We start from the raw sequence: 14638 nt of genomic DNA, 5'->3' as shown, positions 1-14638 counted from the left end.
CAGAGGGTCGGAAAAACCTCCTGGTGGGGAAATTTCTTCTTCGCCTCTCTCATGCTCATCACCTCCAAGCGAAGTATCCATTCCGCTTCGAGTGAGGACCATCCACTGAAGTCGAGGGTTCTTGTGGTCTTGGGTTCTTAAGTTCACGAGGAACTTGGGTTCTTGTGGGTCTTGGGGTTCTTGGGTTCTTGTGGGTCTTGAGTTCTTGAGGTTCTTTAGGGTCTTCTTTTGCTTGCAATCTGTGTTCGAGAAGGATCTTTTCTTCACACGAGTTCTGCTCTTTTCCGCGGGCACACCCCTTGGCGGCCTTGCGCTCACACCAAGGTTGCTTTTTCCCACCTCACGTCGATTGGCCGACCGCTAAGTGCACGGTCCGCTCTCAATGAGTGAAAAGAGACACAAGGGGAGGCTGGACAAGCCCTTCTTTCCTAGGATTCCTGTCACTCTTCAAAAACACGATTAGGAATCGACACGCCCAAGTGAACTTGGGTTCGTGCGACCGCAACAAGCAAAAAAAATCCTTATGATTCTTGTGGTTCTTTCCTTGAGTGATACAGAACACTGCCAAAGCTTTGATACCAATGTTAGGTGGAGCGGAATGAATGTTGTTCTTTCTCAAGATGAGTGCTCCGTAACGTGCTCAAGGTTCCTTTTTGTTTTTATGGAAGGGAGAGCCTTCTGTTCTAAATGGAGAGTGCTATGATCACAAACAAAGTGAATGGACACTGTGCGTGCAAGTGTATGAGACTGAGAGATAGAGAGAAAAGAGAAATACGACACCAAGACGTTGTAAAACCCTCCTCCGAAGGCCCTACTCTCGTCGGCGAGAGTGGTCTACTATTGATTGCACAAACTGGTACAAATTGGATGCATGTGACTGATGTAAGTTTAGGCTAGGTCGATGTCGACATGGGGATGGCGAGACCGATCTAAGGGCTGAATTCGGCCGTTCTTTTACTGCTGTCCAAAAACGCTGTTGGCTGAATTCTGCTACTGCTGAAAACGCTGAATTTGCTGGTCTTTGTCGCTGAAAATCTGCTACTGTGTTGGGGCTGAAATGGCTATGAAAACGCTAATGGCTGAAATCTGCAAATGCTGATGCTTCTTGGTGTTCCGTCGCGGTGAATCTGCAAAACGCCGGGGCTGATTTGCAAACCAAAAACGCTAGGGCTGAAAACTGTTCTGCTGTCGGCGGATGTCCTGCAAATGCAAAATGCTAGGCTTCTTGTTGAGTCTTGCTGCTGTCGGGGCTGATCTGCTGTGCAACAACCACCCGGCTGCCTGTAGGTGAAAACGCTAGGTCCTTGCAGATGCAAAAATGCTAGCGTTGCTGATGGGGCGGGGGGGGGGGGGGGGGGGGGGGGGGGGGTTGTCTTGCTGAGAAGTTGCCTGTTGAGCGGTGCTCCTGCTGCCTCTTCTGCCAATTAGTGCTAGCCTAGGTTTGCTTTTATAAAACTTACTCAATTTGCCATACCTACTTTCCAACAAAAGTCACTTAAAAATAATAAGTGAAAAATGTCAAAAATAGGGAAAATAGGCTAAATGCACTGGAAAATTCCCCTGAAGGATTCTGATGGGAATGCTTATGATCATGCCGTGTGCAACCAGAGGATATGCATCTACACTAAGTGTCTGGGCATGCACGGTCTGCGAACATACTCACAAAAGTGCCAGATCACTTCTAATCTAGACAGACTGGACTGAGGGAACCCTTGTTATGCTGTAGCTTGTCCACGGGCACATAGGGTTGGATGTGTCACGTGACACATAATGCTCATCATTATCATTCCAATTATCATGCTTATCATCATGCAAATCATTATCATTCAAATCATCATGCTTATCATCATGCAAATCCTGTGCTTCATGCTTTGGAGAAGACGAGACTGAGAGAGTCTCCTTCTCCTGATTCTGTTCAAACTGCGCCTACACAATTGAAAAGAGTCGCAAGAACTCTTTCGTGTGTTGGTCGCTCTCCTCTTTTCTTGCTTTGTTCTCGCGATCAAAGTCTGCTTCTCTTGCTTTGTCTTCCAAGCGTGCTTGCTCGTACTTACACTCGATGGCTACCAATCTTTCTTTGCATACACGTGCTACGGCTGCCATTCGTTCTTCGTATTTACGCTCTATGGCTGCAATTCTTTCTTCACTTTCTAACTTACTGTCCATCATCATGTTGTCAAAGGCTGCCATAGGATTTGGTGCAATCCTTGGCGTAGACGTGGAAGGGGGAGGGTCGGAAAAACCTCCTGGTGGGGAAAATTCTTCTTCGCCTCTCTCATGCTCATCACCTCCAAGCGAAGTATCTATGAGAGAGAGAGAGAGAGAGAGAGAGAGAGAGAGAGAGAGAGAGAGAGAGAGAGAGAGAGAGAGAGAGAGAGAGATAGATTTGAGAGGTGATCGAAGTACACCCAATTGTTGCGCAACAGGGGACTCTCGTCTTTAGCATTGCAGAGACTGGCTATCATGGATGTCACGTCAGATTGGAGTCTCAGGGTGAGGTTTCGATTGATCAAGAATTGACTGGCCATTGGCAACCTGTTAGCGTGGTAGGCTCTTTCTAGAGTAGGTCATGTGTTGACTCTGCTTTCACTAGTGAGGAGGCACTACTTTGGAGACTGTGGATTTGGTAGGGAAAGCCACTTGTTCAATTGGATTGGGATCATTGTGAGTTGCAGTGGCCTTCGTTGAGCGATGATGGAGCCCCTCTATCCTTTTTTGAGTACTTTGTCTCCCTTGGGAGGAGGCTTCTTTTGCAGACTAGGTACCCTCCACATTGTAAGGTGCAACGAAAGTGAATGTTGATATTGCTCAAGATGCGTGCTCTGAATTGTGCTCAAGGGTTCCTTTTACTTACAGAAGGGAGAGCCTTCCGTTCCTTTAGAGAGAGAGTACAATGATCACAAACAAAGTGAATGCTACTGTGAATGAAAGTGCTGAGACTGAGAGAAAGAGAGAAGAATACGACACCAGACGATTCTCAAACCCTCCTCCAAGGGCCCCCCTCTCTATGGCGAGAGAGGTCTATGCTATAGATTGCACAAATCTGGTACAATGGTCTAGATGCAATGGACTTGCCGATGATGTCGACGACGAGGACGGGCTGAAAACTGAAAACGCTAGGGCTGAAATATTGAAATCTGCAAAAACACTGACTTTCTGTTGAATACTGACACTGTGTTGGATGACTCGACGATGATGCGCTGAAATTGCAGATGCTGAAATCTGAAATCAGCGGGCTGAAATTGTAAACACTGGCTGACTCGATGGTACGGCGAGGATTTGCTGCGGGTAGGTGAGATCCGCGAGGCTAGGGGCTAGATCTGCAAAGGACAAGTGCTGAAAACTGAAAACGCTGATGGTCTTGGCTGATTTGGCGTCGTGAAAGTGCAAAACGCTAGGCCTGATCTGCTACAGAAAACGCTGGGGCTGATCTGCTACAAAAAACGCCAAGCTGATCTTGTTGGCTGAAAATGCTAGGGCTCTCTGCCGGTCTTGCTGAGAAGGTGCACTGCAAGTTGTTGGAACTTCTTCTGCCTCTTCTGCTTCTACTAAGTGACCATTGGGTTTCTTTTATAATTCCTAAGCAATTTGCCCTACTTACTTTTCCAACGAAAGTAACTTATTAATAAATAAGTGTGTTTTGGGAAAAAGGGTTCTATGTTCTGTAAAATGCTCATGATGGGTATTGAATGTCATACTAATGATCATGCTATGTGCAATCAGAGGATATGCAACTAATCTTAGTGCTTGGACATGCACGGCGTGCGCACAGGCTCACAAGGGTGCTAGAACACTTCCTTAGCTGACCTGAACCCTGGACCTAAGATAGCTTGTCCATACGCACATAGGGTTAGATGTGCACGTGACACACATCGTCCATGCTAGTCAGAGGTATGGCAAGATCAACGCATCCTCCTTGCTTTCCACTGACAATTTTGGTCGTGCATCTGGACCCTCTGGATCAGCGGCAGGATATGCTTTTTAATGTGGATGATAGCACATGCAGGATTTCCTGTTGGTACTTGGTCGGTAATCACTAGTCATGATCTGACTTGTCAGAGATGTACTTCAGAGTAATTGAGATACTGTTTCTGGTTTGTCCTTATGCACAGTCAGTGTGAATGGCAATTTGTTGTTTACTGATTAGAGTGGGCATTCATGATGGGTTTGTGACGTAGGGGACAATTGCATGGCTTTTGCAATTTCTAGCGTCTCACACTTTTTTTCAGGGCTTGCCAACAGATCCGGTCTTCCTACTTACTCCCTTGGGTTATAGACTGGGCACTCTAAAATGATCCCAGATGCAAGTCACCAATTGGAGTTTTGCCATAGAGACACGATATGCAACTTCACGCTTTGGACCATGTGGAAGGCTGGAGTGCCCACATGGGGTACTAATCAGAATACCATGATATCCCAACTAATGAACCATGCGCAATGGTAGGCACTAGGCCCCCTTTGGGACCTAGTGCTGCCTCAAGAATATCCAATCATATTCAAACCTAGTGCGGGATGGATGGAGGGTCATATCACACATAAGGGCAATAGAGGGATTCATCTAAAAATGGGTTCATGGGACCCTTCCCTAAAGCCTTTGTAGACTAGTCTGTGTCACATAAAGATAAGCATTAGGAATTGGCCTATTGTAAGCATGGATTAAGACGTTTTTTTCATTATGAATTAAAATGGATTGGGGCCATTATGCATGGTTAAGCGCGTAATCCAATTTGTGTTGAAATCCTACACGTCACATGGGATGAAACGTACCACCACTTGCATGGCGAATCTTTGCATCCTGTTTTTGCTAATTACCATCAGTGGTCATCCCCACAACTCCCACTACTCGGTAAAACTGCCACCTTCCCCCCCACATCGTTCTTGCAGTGATGGCCCCACCTTCAGTCTACTACATGGAACACACACAACATGCAGTTGGACGACCCACTAATAGGCTCATACTTCATCAACTTGATTAATGCCAACATGGCTAACCTAACCTCTTGATTAACCTATATGTACATCAATGGCAAGTGCATTATTTCATTGACACCTGTACTCCAAAGATCAATTGCTAATTGAGCTTTTGGTTTATGATGGATGCAGCTAACAATTATATTGCTCGCATAGTTTTGGCCTATGTGGTAGGAAGGCACCTAAAAGCTATGTCCAAGTGATGGTTCTTCAAAATCTTTTGTATCAAGCAATCAATGATAATAAAACCCCCTTTTTTCCTTTGCATGATCTACATTATCTTATTAATGTTGTTCTTAGTGTTGTCTATTGCTTACACACACAGTGACACATTGGTGCACACACACACACATATAGGAGGATGTTAAGTTTAGTAGGGTTATGTTAAAGTTTGTAGGGGGTAGTAGACAATAGAAAAAATTAGTGTGGTCTCTTGTGTGTAGTGCTTTTTCCTTTTTGAGTCAACAATGTTGGTGTTCTTCAAATACATTTTGCCTCACTCTCATGTTGTCTTTTTTTTGTTTGGCAGATTTTCAAGGGGAATAAATGTTTGATGCTGCCAATGGTAACTACTCTACACACTTATTTCTATGAGATGTGAATTGTGCTTGCATGGGTGCAAATCAAGAAGAGAGGGTAGGAGTGTAAATAGACTGCAAACATAAGGTAGTGTGAACTTACAGTTTATGGTTGTGCCCTTCATTTGACATCAAAATTTTCCATGAAGTTGAGGCACTGGTGGTTGAGGACTAGGGAGGCTAAGAAGAGGATCAAGTTTAGTTTGGGTATGGTAAATGAGCGCTATGAGACCTTCTAATAGGTATGCTAGGATAGAAGGATTCAACATTAGAAGAATTTTGACATACGCGGGGAAGTGAAGCCAGGTCAAAGATGAGGGCATGTGAGTCTTTGATGCGTGGTTTCGTCGAGAGGAGAATGGGATAGTGTCAGTGAGGTAACAACATGGAAGCATTCTCTGGAGTGCATCCTTTGTGAGAACAATTTGGGCAACTAGAGTCGCCTTGTGGATTTTAGGGAGTTTGGGGTGCAAGGATAATGTGTTTTTTAATTGGGAGAGGAAAAGAGATTTTGACGGATTGAGAGTACCAAAGTTTGGGGCAAAGAAAGGGGAGGGGTGACAATGGAGCAGAGGTGTTATGATCCAAAAGTTGATGGGTGGCTTCTTTGATGTATCAAGATTTTCAGAGGATGATGGGTGGGTTTTGATAATCATGCTAGGGTCCATTTTAAGGGAGAACAAGACTTTTAAGAAAGGGCTGAAGAGTAGAAAGGAGAAACTAAAGAGTTTGAAGAAGGGGCCAAAGCTTGGGCAAAAATGAGGGAGGAATAGGAAGGGTAGCAAGTAGGATTAGGGATCTGAAAGATTGGTGAGCAAGAGATTGCTGCTTAGCGTAGTAGGATTTTAGATAGAGAACAATTGGAGAGATTATGGATGGAAGGTTGGGGACCTTGTGTTTTGGGGGGAGAACAGTTTGATTGCCCGTAGCTCAGAGCTTGAAGGGAGATTGGTTAACTATAGGGAAGCCAAAAGTGGGATTCCGATGGAGGGGTGGAAATTGTTATGAGGGGGGAAAAACAAAAGGGGGATTTTGGTTTTGAAGGGGGGGGGGGGGTTCCAAAGATTGGGGAAGAGGAGGCCTTTAGAGTAGATTAGGTGGACCTAGAAGTGGGTTGCGCTATGCCTGGCTCCTCCCACTCTAGAATTTTGAGCTTGTGGGGAGGCAACAGAGTATGTTGGGAATAATTGGGAGATTTATGCAATTGGGGAGGAAGTTGGAGGTTTTATCATAGGAGTTAGTTCTCTTGTTGATGGAGAACTTTGTAGGGAGAGATTTTCTCAAGAGAGTTTTGTGACTGGCCAATAAACTTTAATCTAAAGCTGGTGAATTTAAAGAGGTCTCATGCTGAGAGGTGTTGAGTTTGTTCAAGGGTTGCATTTATTTTACTCCACTGATCTAATGGTCTCAGAAACATAGCAAATCTAGGGCTCAAGCTGACAAATTTGCACTCGTATTTCATAGAACTCCAAAAGCCCAGTGGTTAGTGTACTGCGCACACACTCCAGATTTAGTTGTTGAGCTAAGGATAACGTAAGCACTTTGGTGGAAATTTTGGCATCCGGCAACGCTCCGGAGTTAAGCTTCAAGCCAGGTAGGCTTCACATTAAGGGCCTTTCCAGCCTATTGCTTCCTAGGCATGGCACATGCAAGTACTGCCGAGTGCTACTCATGAGCCTTAGCCTTCTGAATAAAGCAGTACTAAACATATTTGATGAACTGGGACACCTATTTGACATCCTGTCTGCACATGGCAGTTGAGGACATAACGTTGAGTGTCAGGGCTTCTTATGCTTGCCAGCTTGGCCTGTGCCTGATTTAATCTACACACCTAGCTCCCCTAGTCAATGTTGTAGGCTATTTTTCTTGAGGCTGTGAAATTAAATGTGCCTTTGTGGAACAGATCTTCTTCAGAGCATAATGAAATAAGTACAAAGAAATTTTGAAAGGATAACCGAGTCTTTAAGGAGAATTACTTATTTTTTGTACTACTTAAAATCTTCCCTAAAACACCATTCCTTGTCATCAAATAGCTGTAGAGCCTTTTTTATTTAAACCCTGGAAATTTTTTCTCTTCCAGATTATGGTTAGCTCCAAAACTGGAGAAGGACTAGAGTTTTTCCGGGGAAATGTTGCAAAACTTGCGAGGGCCAGCTTGATTTGAAGCTCGGTATTTGCTGGCGAAGCTTCAATTGGTGGTGTCTTGTTATATGAGAATAAAAAAGCATTTGGCTAGTCGTTGAGACTTTTTGAGCTATCATAATTTTTGAGAATTTGTATGGTATGGTATCCCTTGATAGAGATTCACTGTCTGGAGACAAATACTTCCAAAACAAGAGTTTTCGGCAACTACGCAGACGGTCTTTTGTCTTTATAGAAGGTGATGGCAGTCGTCGTTGTAAATGCTACAAGCAATAGAAACCATTGAACTCTAGTTTTGCCAGAACCTTACTAGGGAGTTTGTGCAGTTTGTTCAAGCTGGATGGTATCCCCTTGCTGTGCACTACATAATTTTAACTGTCTAAAAACCTGTTCTTATCCTTTTCACATAGAATTCTCACAAAATCTTTTGGAAGTGGAAAGTGATTGAAGGAGTATCGACGTAAAACAATTTTGGAGGGGCAAAACATCAAGGCAATTAATAAATTTTTTTAATTTGTGAATTATCTTAGCCTTCAATCCAATCAAATTGTTTGTTTTTACCGGTACGGTATGTTGCTTTCCTTTGCTACGTGGCTTTCAACATGGTCTTACCCTAGAGTTTTTTTTTGGAAAAAGAGAAGAAATATACTTGAAAAGATAAAAAAATTCCATCTATGCACCCTCCAGGTTGTTTTTCCAACAGAGAGCTCTATTTTCATTCCTATTAAAAACTATTCATGGGAGCTTTTTTGCCTGCTGTTGCCAAGGTTTATGGGATATGTTTAAAGGCAAGGCATCGCTCTTCCTTAAATTTTTTATAAGTTCTCTCTTCCTTCTTCATAAATGTCTTGTGTACCCCTATTTTCTCAGGCAACTGCTAGATTTGCTTCATATAGTAAACTATACAAAGTTGTTTCGTAAAAGTTGGCAGGTTTTCTTTTTCCCTTTAAAATTATTTGCTGCTGAAATCCACAGTTTTTTTTTTTCCCGACGCACCAGAGGGCCCACAGGGTGAGAATACCCCTCCAAATATTAGCCTTGAAAAACATGGTCGGGCAAGGGCTGCTTCCCATTGGGCAAGAGCCATTCCAGGCATCACCATGCCCACCTAATTGATGCACCATGTGTTGGGAGTGACACAGAGAACTCTTAGCAACGAGCTAGGGGCCTCCTCCTCGGGTGACCCACCCCAATGGGGAATTTGATCAAAGGCTTACCGTTAGACCAATTCTTTGGGGATGACAATGGTAGATTTTGTTTTCTTCAAAAGTATTTGCTTCTCTCTCTCTCTGCCCTAGCGCGACAGCCCTAAGCCTAAGCTGCAGCTGTCTCCTCTCCCCAAGTGCAGGGCAGTGCCCGAGGGGGAGGGTTAATCCCTCAGCCCTGCCCGACTTTCCTCCTCAGCTCGTGGTCGCACGTCACTGCCGACCTTTTCCACTGCTCGTTGCTGTCTAGCCACAGAACAGGTGCCGAGCTGTGAGCTCGACAGAACCTGGCCATTCTGCTCGCTGTCTTCTAGCCAGAGAACGGGCCTCTTGTCTTTGTTGCAAACGTGGTAGAGTCCCCCTCGTGCCACTTTTCCAACAACCTCGTTTTTCTGCTACATTGTTCAAGGTATGCCTGCAAAACCAGACAATATAAGTAACTCAAATTTTTTGACACTGCGGCGACCCCCGCCCGAGCTTTGCCACCGTCTTGGCGGCACCGAGCAAAGCGGATCGCATCGGGCAACTCCAGACAAACCTTGACAGGGTGATGGAAGAAAACCGTGCCCTCAAAGCACGTCTCGGTGTGCTTGAGGGGCGTTTTGACACCATGGTCGGGCTCGCCACTAACAAAGTCAAGGAAGTTGAATCCAAGGTTACCCAAGCTCACATAGTTACATTGACCAAGGTCGAAACCTGTGTGAAGGCAGAGCTCCGAGAACGACACCTTCAAGAAGAAAACACGCTCAAGGTCCGCATTGGGGGCCTACCCCAAGCATGGGACAAGTGTGAAGATGACTTCTCTGAACGCATCAACTTCCTCAACGAAACCCTTAAGCTGATCCATGTGGACTACGACATGGTCGAAAGCATCACCAACAAGCTAAACCACAAAAATACACCAAGCGGACATGCCATCCTCGAGTTTGAGAACAAAGGACGACTCTGGCTACTCCAACAATCGTGCCTCCTCGAAGGCACCAGCTTTTGGATTGCCAAGGAGCTCACCACGACACAACTAAAACACAAAGGTAACGAACTCAAGAAAGTGTACGCAGCAAGAGCCTAAGGGAAGTGGGCAGTATATCGCGGAGGAAAGGCTCTCATACAGGAGTTTCGGTCTCCCAAGCCTCCTATTACACTGCCAGATACCACCCCCTAGCCCCATAGTTCTCATTTACTCTACTTTATTTTGTATTGTATTTTGTATTGCATCCTAAGGTTGTCCACCTATTCACTAGATCTTACCCTAGCCCTACCAACCCTTTTTTGGTTGCAGATGCTAATGTAACAACCATTACCGTCTCCTTGATGAGACAGTTTGTACGCATGTTTTGGTCCCATGGGTCATATTTGACCTCCGAGGACGATAATGACCTCTCTCTCTCTCTCTCTCTCTCTCTCTCTCACACACACACACACACACACACGCACACACACACACGTACGTTTACCTATACAATAGTTTGATTAAATAGAGACTTAAAAAGCAGGTATTCTTTCCCTTAGGGTAATATTTGTTGGAAAAGGAATTAAATAAACAATGGGGGGTTAATCTTCTTCCTCCCTAACACAACATGGGAACCCACCCCTTGGGGGATATCTTGAGGTAGCGTCTTTCAATACCTTAAACCTCACGGCCGTTGGCTCTGTTTGTCTCACTTAACTACACTGCAATGCATATGATACCCCCTAGACGGGATCTCTCTCTCTCTCTCTCTCTCTCTCTCTCTCTCTCTCTCTCTCTCTCTTTCTCAGCTCCCTGAATATAAGCAGGAATGATCACATAGGCAGCTTGGGAAACAATAGCTACTGAGTACATGATCGTGGGCATCTTCACCTTAAACTTGCTCGAAGGCGTTATATAAGGTGAGGGTGCTCTGTGCCCTCACTTAGTCTATGGGTTTATTCTCTTCTGTGTGTGTTTTTCAAGAAGAGGTGTGAGGGTGTTTTTTTAACTCAGCAGATATGGAAGTTGTTGAGCTACCATCTCCAGTTGGTACCCACCTTGATACCTTGATGAGATACATTATGTTTTTTTCTGCTAAAACACGCAGTTACAAACTAACGGGGTCTGTTTTTTTTTTAAATTTTCTTTTAAGATTGCATAACTAGATAATTAAAAGATGGCCTGAAATACATGATGATTATATTACGTATTATTTGGTTTCTTGACCATGGACGAGGAATTAGTTTTTGCCTTTGTATAAGTGCCTGTAAATCGTTTTTTTGATAAGGGTATTTGTTTAAACCATATAAATGGTGCTTGACATGGTAATTTTTGGATAAGGATATGGGAATCTTATACGAGATACTATCAATATCGAGGCTATTTGTCATTCTATCACATTTATGGAAATTTTTGCAATATTACTGCGCGGTAAGAAAGGGCTTGGTTCCTTTTGAGCAAAAAGTTTATTTTTTCTATTTAATCAAACACCAATAACTCTTTTTAGATGGTATGGTAACCAATGCAGTACCAGTATAGTGGTGCTTTAATGGGGTAGTACTCGGACAGTAAAAAATGGGGGACCTTATACTTGAAATTGTCATTTTTTTGGCCTACTAGTAAAGACTCTGTATCAGATACATGGGAAGTTCTGCATACTACTCGGTAGTGAGAAGGGGTTTGGTTTCTTTTGAGCAAAAGGTTGGTGTTTTTTCAGCTTGAACAACACCTGTAACTCATCTTAGATGATATGGTAACCAATGCACAACCGGTATAGTGGTGCTTCAATGTGGTAGTACTCGGATAGTGAAAAATGGGGGATCTTCTACTTAATACTGTCGTTTTTTTGGCCAGAAGTTAGGGATGTTGAGACTTTGTATCAGAGACATGGAAATTTTTTGCATACTACTACGTAGTGTAAAGGGGTTTCTTTCCCTCAGGCCATGTTTGGGTCTGCTACACTTACAAAGGATCCCGGGTACTAAATTATATCGCTTAAGTTGACAGTATTGGTAACATATATGGGTTTTTTCTCCTTGGGATACACTTATAAGGGATCGGCATACTAGTTATAGCATGAAGTTGATAATACTGGTGACATATATGGGTTTTTTCTCCTTACTAATCCTCTTAACTAGTGGGGCTTTATTACGATAAAAACTCTAGTAGGTTGACAATTGAAAATGAATATGTGATTGTTAAGGAGGCTTGACAAAAGCTAAAAAGTTTTTTTGAAGATATCTAGAGTTGGTTTTAAGAAACACTTTATGGCTTCATGGTAATTAGTTAAGCCACTATAATTGGAGCCTGACAAAATTGGCAAAGGATGTTCTGGAATTGATACATATCTCAAGTTGATAATTAGGTTCTTTTATGCTTTATGATACTTGGGAATTTTGGGCTTAAAAACAAATTGGCATAACAATTTTCTAAAAACAAACTAACTTATGGGGTCTTTTTTGAAACATTGGGATATAAAGAGAACATACAATAAAATAAACATTTTTTGACAGTGGTTTTCTGTTAAAAGGGTCGTAAGTTGGACATGGATAATAAGTCCATTGACACCTGTAATATGCATCCAAGGCTAATGAATCTGTTGTCTTGTTTGGATGAATGCAGGTGAGGACTTTATCCTTTCATAGATTTTTTTTTTGGCTTAAAGCTATTGTCAGTCAAGATAATACACCTGCTCTTACCACTTGAGAAGTAATTCTAGATTGGATCACTATCATTGTATACTAGAATGAAGCTTCATTCTCATATGCCATGTACAAAGATAATTCTAAGACTGAGTTATTTTTGTACTAATTTTTGTCTTTTCTTTGAAGCCAGTTGTCTTTTGAATGTAAAAGTTCAATTATGTCTTATTTTATAAGTTAAAATAGCTACACACATTGCACGTAGGTGCACAATCCCCTGCACGCAAGCAAGACCTTATGAGTTTCTCACAAGTTTTCAAGCTTTCGAATTGTAGGAAGCTGAGGGCCTCTGAATCTATCTATGTGGCATAGGCAAATGTACATAGGGATATTTTATCAGGTTATACTGCAAACTTATCCTCCTACAGACACCCCGCGACCAGGACAAAACTTCCAAAAGAAATCTCTCTCTCTCTCTCTCTCTCTCTCTCTCCCCTACATGTTTTTTGGTGGTTGACCGTTCTTTACTATATAGAGAGATATAAGGACGCTCTGCCACAACTGGGATTAAAGGATTTCAATGGCTAGGGTTAGGGGGGCTTCTGTGAGTGAATGTGAGAGGAATCCCAACATTTCATGAAGTGTCCACACGAGAAAAAAAGTAGAGAGAAGAAGTTTTAACACTATGGAATGGATTATAGACATCAAAGAATCCATTGATTATAGAACTCAAGTTGTGTTACTCATGCGAACATGAGATTTCCGATTGACCACACTTAGTTGATGCGCGCAAGCCTACACTTTTTTTGTGTGGTGAAACTAAGTTGCCATTGATTACATATTAGTGTACAAGACATGGGCATGCATAAATTGGATGAAGCCATGTTAAATGGCTAGAAAAATTAATTGAACCTTATAGTGCTCAAGTGAAATGTCTCCCAAATGGAAACAATTACGCAGATTATGAAGGAATTGAGTACAAAAGTAAGAAGAGGATCAAGCTAAGTAAGACAATGGTAGATTCAATAGATCAGAATGCCAATTGCGTCTTCCAAAATAGCAATCAGGTAAACGATATTGCATCCTTCATGTAACCTCACATAAAGTTTCTTGCGCATGAGAGCAACTCCCAAGACATATTAAGCATTGCTAAGCAATGTGGTGATAAGCACAATATAAAGAGGAAGCAATGTGCTGATGTACTAGAAGGCACCCAAAAACAAGGTTACCTATAAGAGAGCACTAAAATTAAACCTTATTTTGAAAGGCAATTTGCAATTCCAAGTCTTTTGTAGAGTACTTTCCTATCAATGAATAGGTTTGGGCAAATTCCATAATCGATTACCATGGTATGAAATCCAAAGGGGAGGAATGAGCAAGAAAATTGTATTGGAAGTTGTAAGTGCATGAAACCAAAATAGCCCAAGCAATCAAAACACAATCCTATAGACTCTCAATAATCTCAATTGGTGGAATCGACTTAAAAGGTGTAAGAAGCTATAACTAATAGGTCTCACATTGGGCGATGATGCATTCCCAAATGCCAAGGAAAGAACCATACCATACACATCAAGGACATCATCAACCTGAGGTATGTCAGACATAGAGAGATTATACAATTTTCATGGATAGGCCACATTTAATTTTAGTAGAAAGTCTCTACTCCAATGTATACTCGAGAGCACAATGTCCAAACCAATGTATATTTGCTGCTGGGTCAAAAATCAAAAGGTGGCATGTAAACAACCAAGGATGTTACCAGAAGCATGCCCATACATGAGACATTGTGTCCAATGACTATAAGCACAATTTTTCATGTGCCAATGTATATTTGCTCCAATGTATACTCAAGAGCACAATGTCCAAACCAATGTATATTTGTTGCTGGGTCAAAAATCAAAAGGTGGCATGTAAACAACCAAGGATGTTACCAGAAGCATGCCCATACATGAGACATTGTGTCCAATGACTATAAGCGCAAACTTTCATGTGCCTAGACAAAGCTGCTAGCATCTCAGTCCACTGTGGTGGTTCTTGAAGAAATGTAGGCACCAAAGAGGCCTTTCAAGCAAGCATGGGAAAGTTAATAAAAAATAATGAGACTGACATGCATCATTGGTGAACACTCTAAAGTTCTTTAAGAAAATACAA

At 42.6% G+C, this 14638-nt stretch overlaps 1 protein-coding gene across 2 annotated transcripts in view; it reads left to right on the top strand.

Annotated features, from left to right (window-relative positions):
* Nucleotides 1-12705, top strand: part of LOC147437560 (P-loop containing nucleoside triphosphate hydrolases superfamily protein) — an 82810-nt gene extending 70105 nt beyond the window's left edge. Inside the window, exons 10-11 of one of the 2 annotated variants that reach the window (XM_086487075.1) lie at nt 5501-5536; nt 12468-12705. In XM_086487075.1, the coding sequence (XP_086343201.1) occupies nt 5501-5536; nt 12468-12551 (120 nt within the window). In that variant the 3' untranslated portion in view covers nt 12552-12705. Of the gene's footprint in view, nt 1-5500; nt 5537-7629; nt 8104-12467 lie in introns of those variants that run through there. The other variant, XM_086487074.1, reaches the window with a different exon arrangement.
* The last annotated feature ends 1933 nt before the right edge of the window (nt 12706-14638 follow it).

The sequence above is a fragment of the Adiantum capillus-veneris genome, chromosome 17 (assembly GCF_014529385.1).
Source record: "Adiantum capillus-veneris isolate H3 chromosome 17, ASM1452938v2, whole genome shotgun sequence".
NCBI lineage: Eukaryota > Viridiplantae > Streptophyta > Polypodiopsida > Polypodiales > Pteridaceae > Adiantum > Adiantum capillus-veneris.
This window is presented reverse-complemented; position numbering and strand designations above follow the sequence as displayed.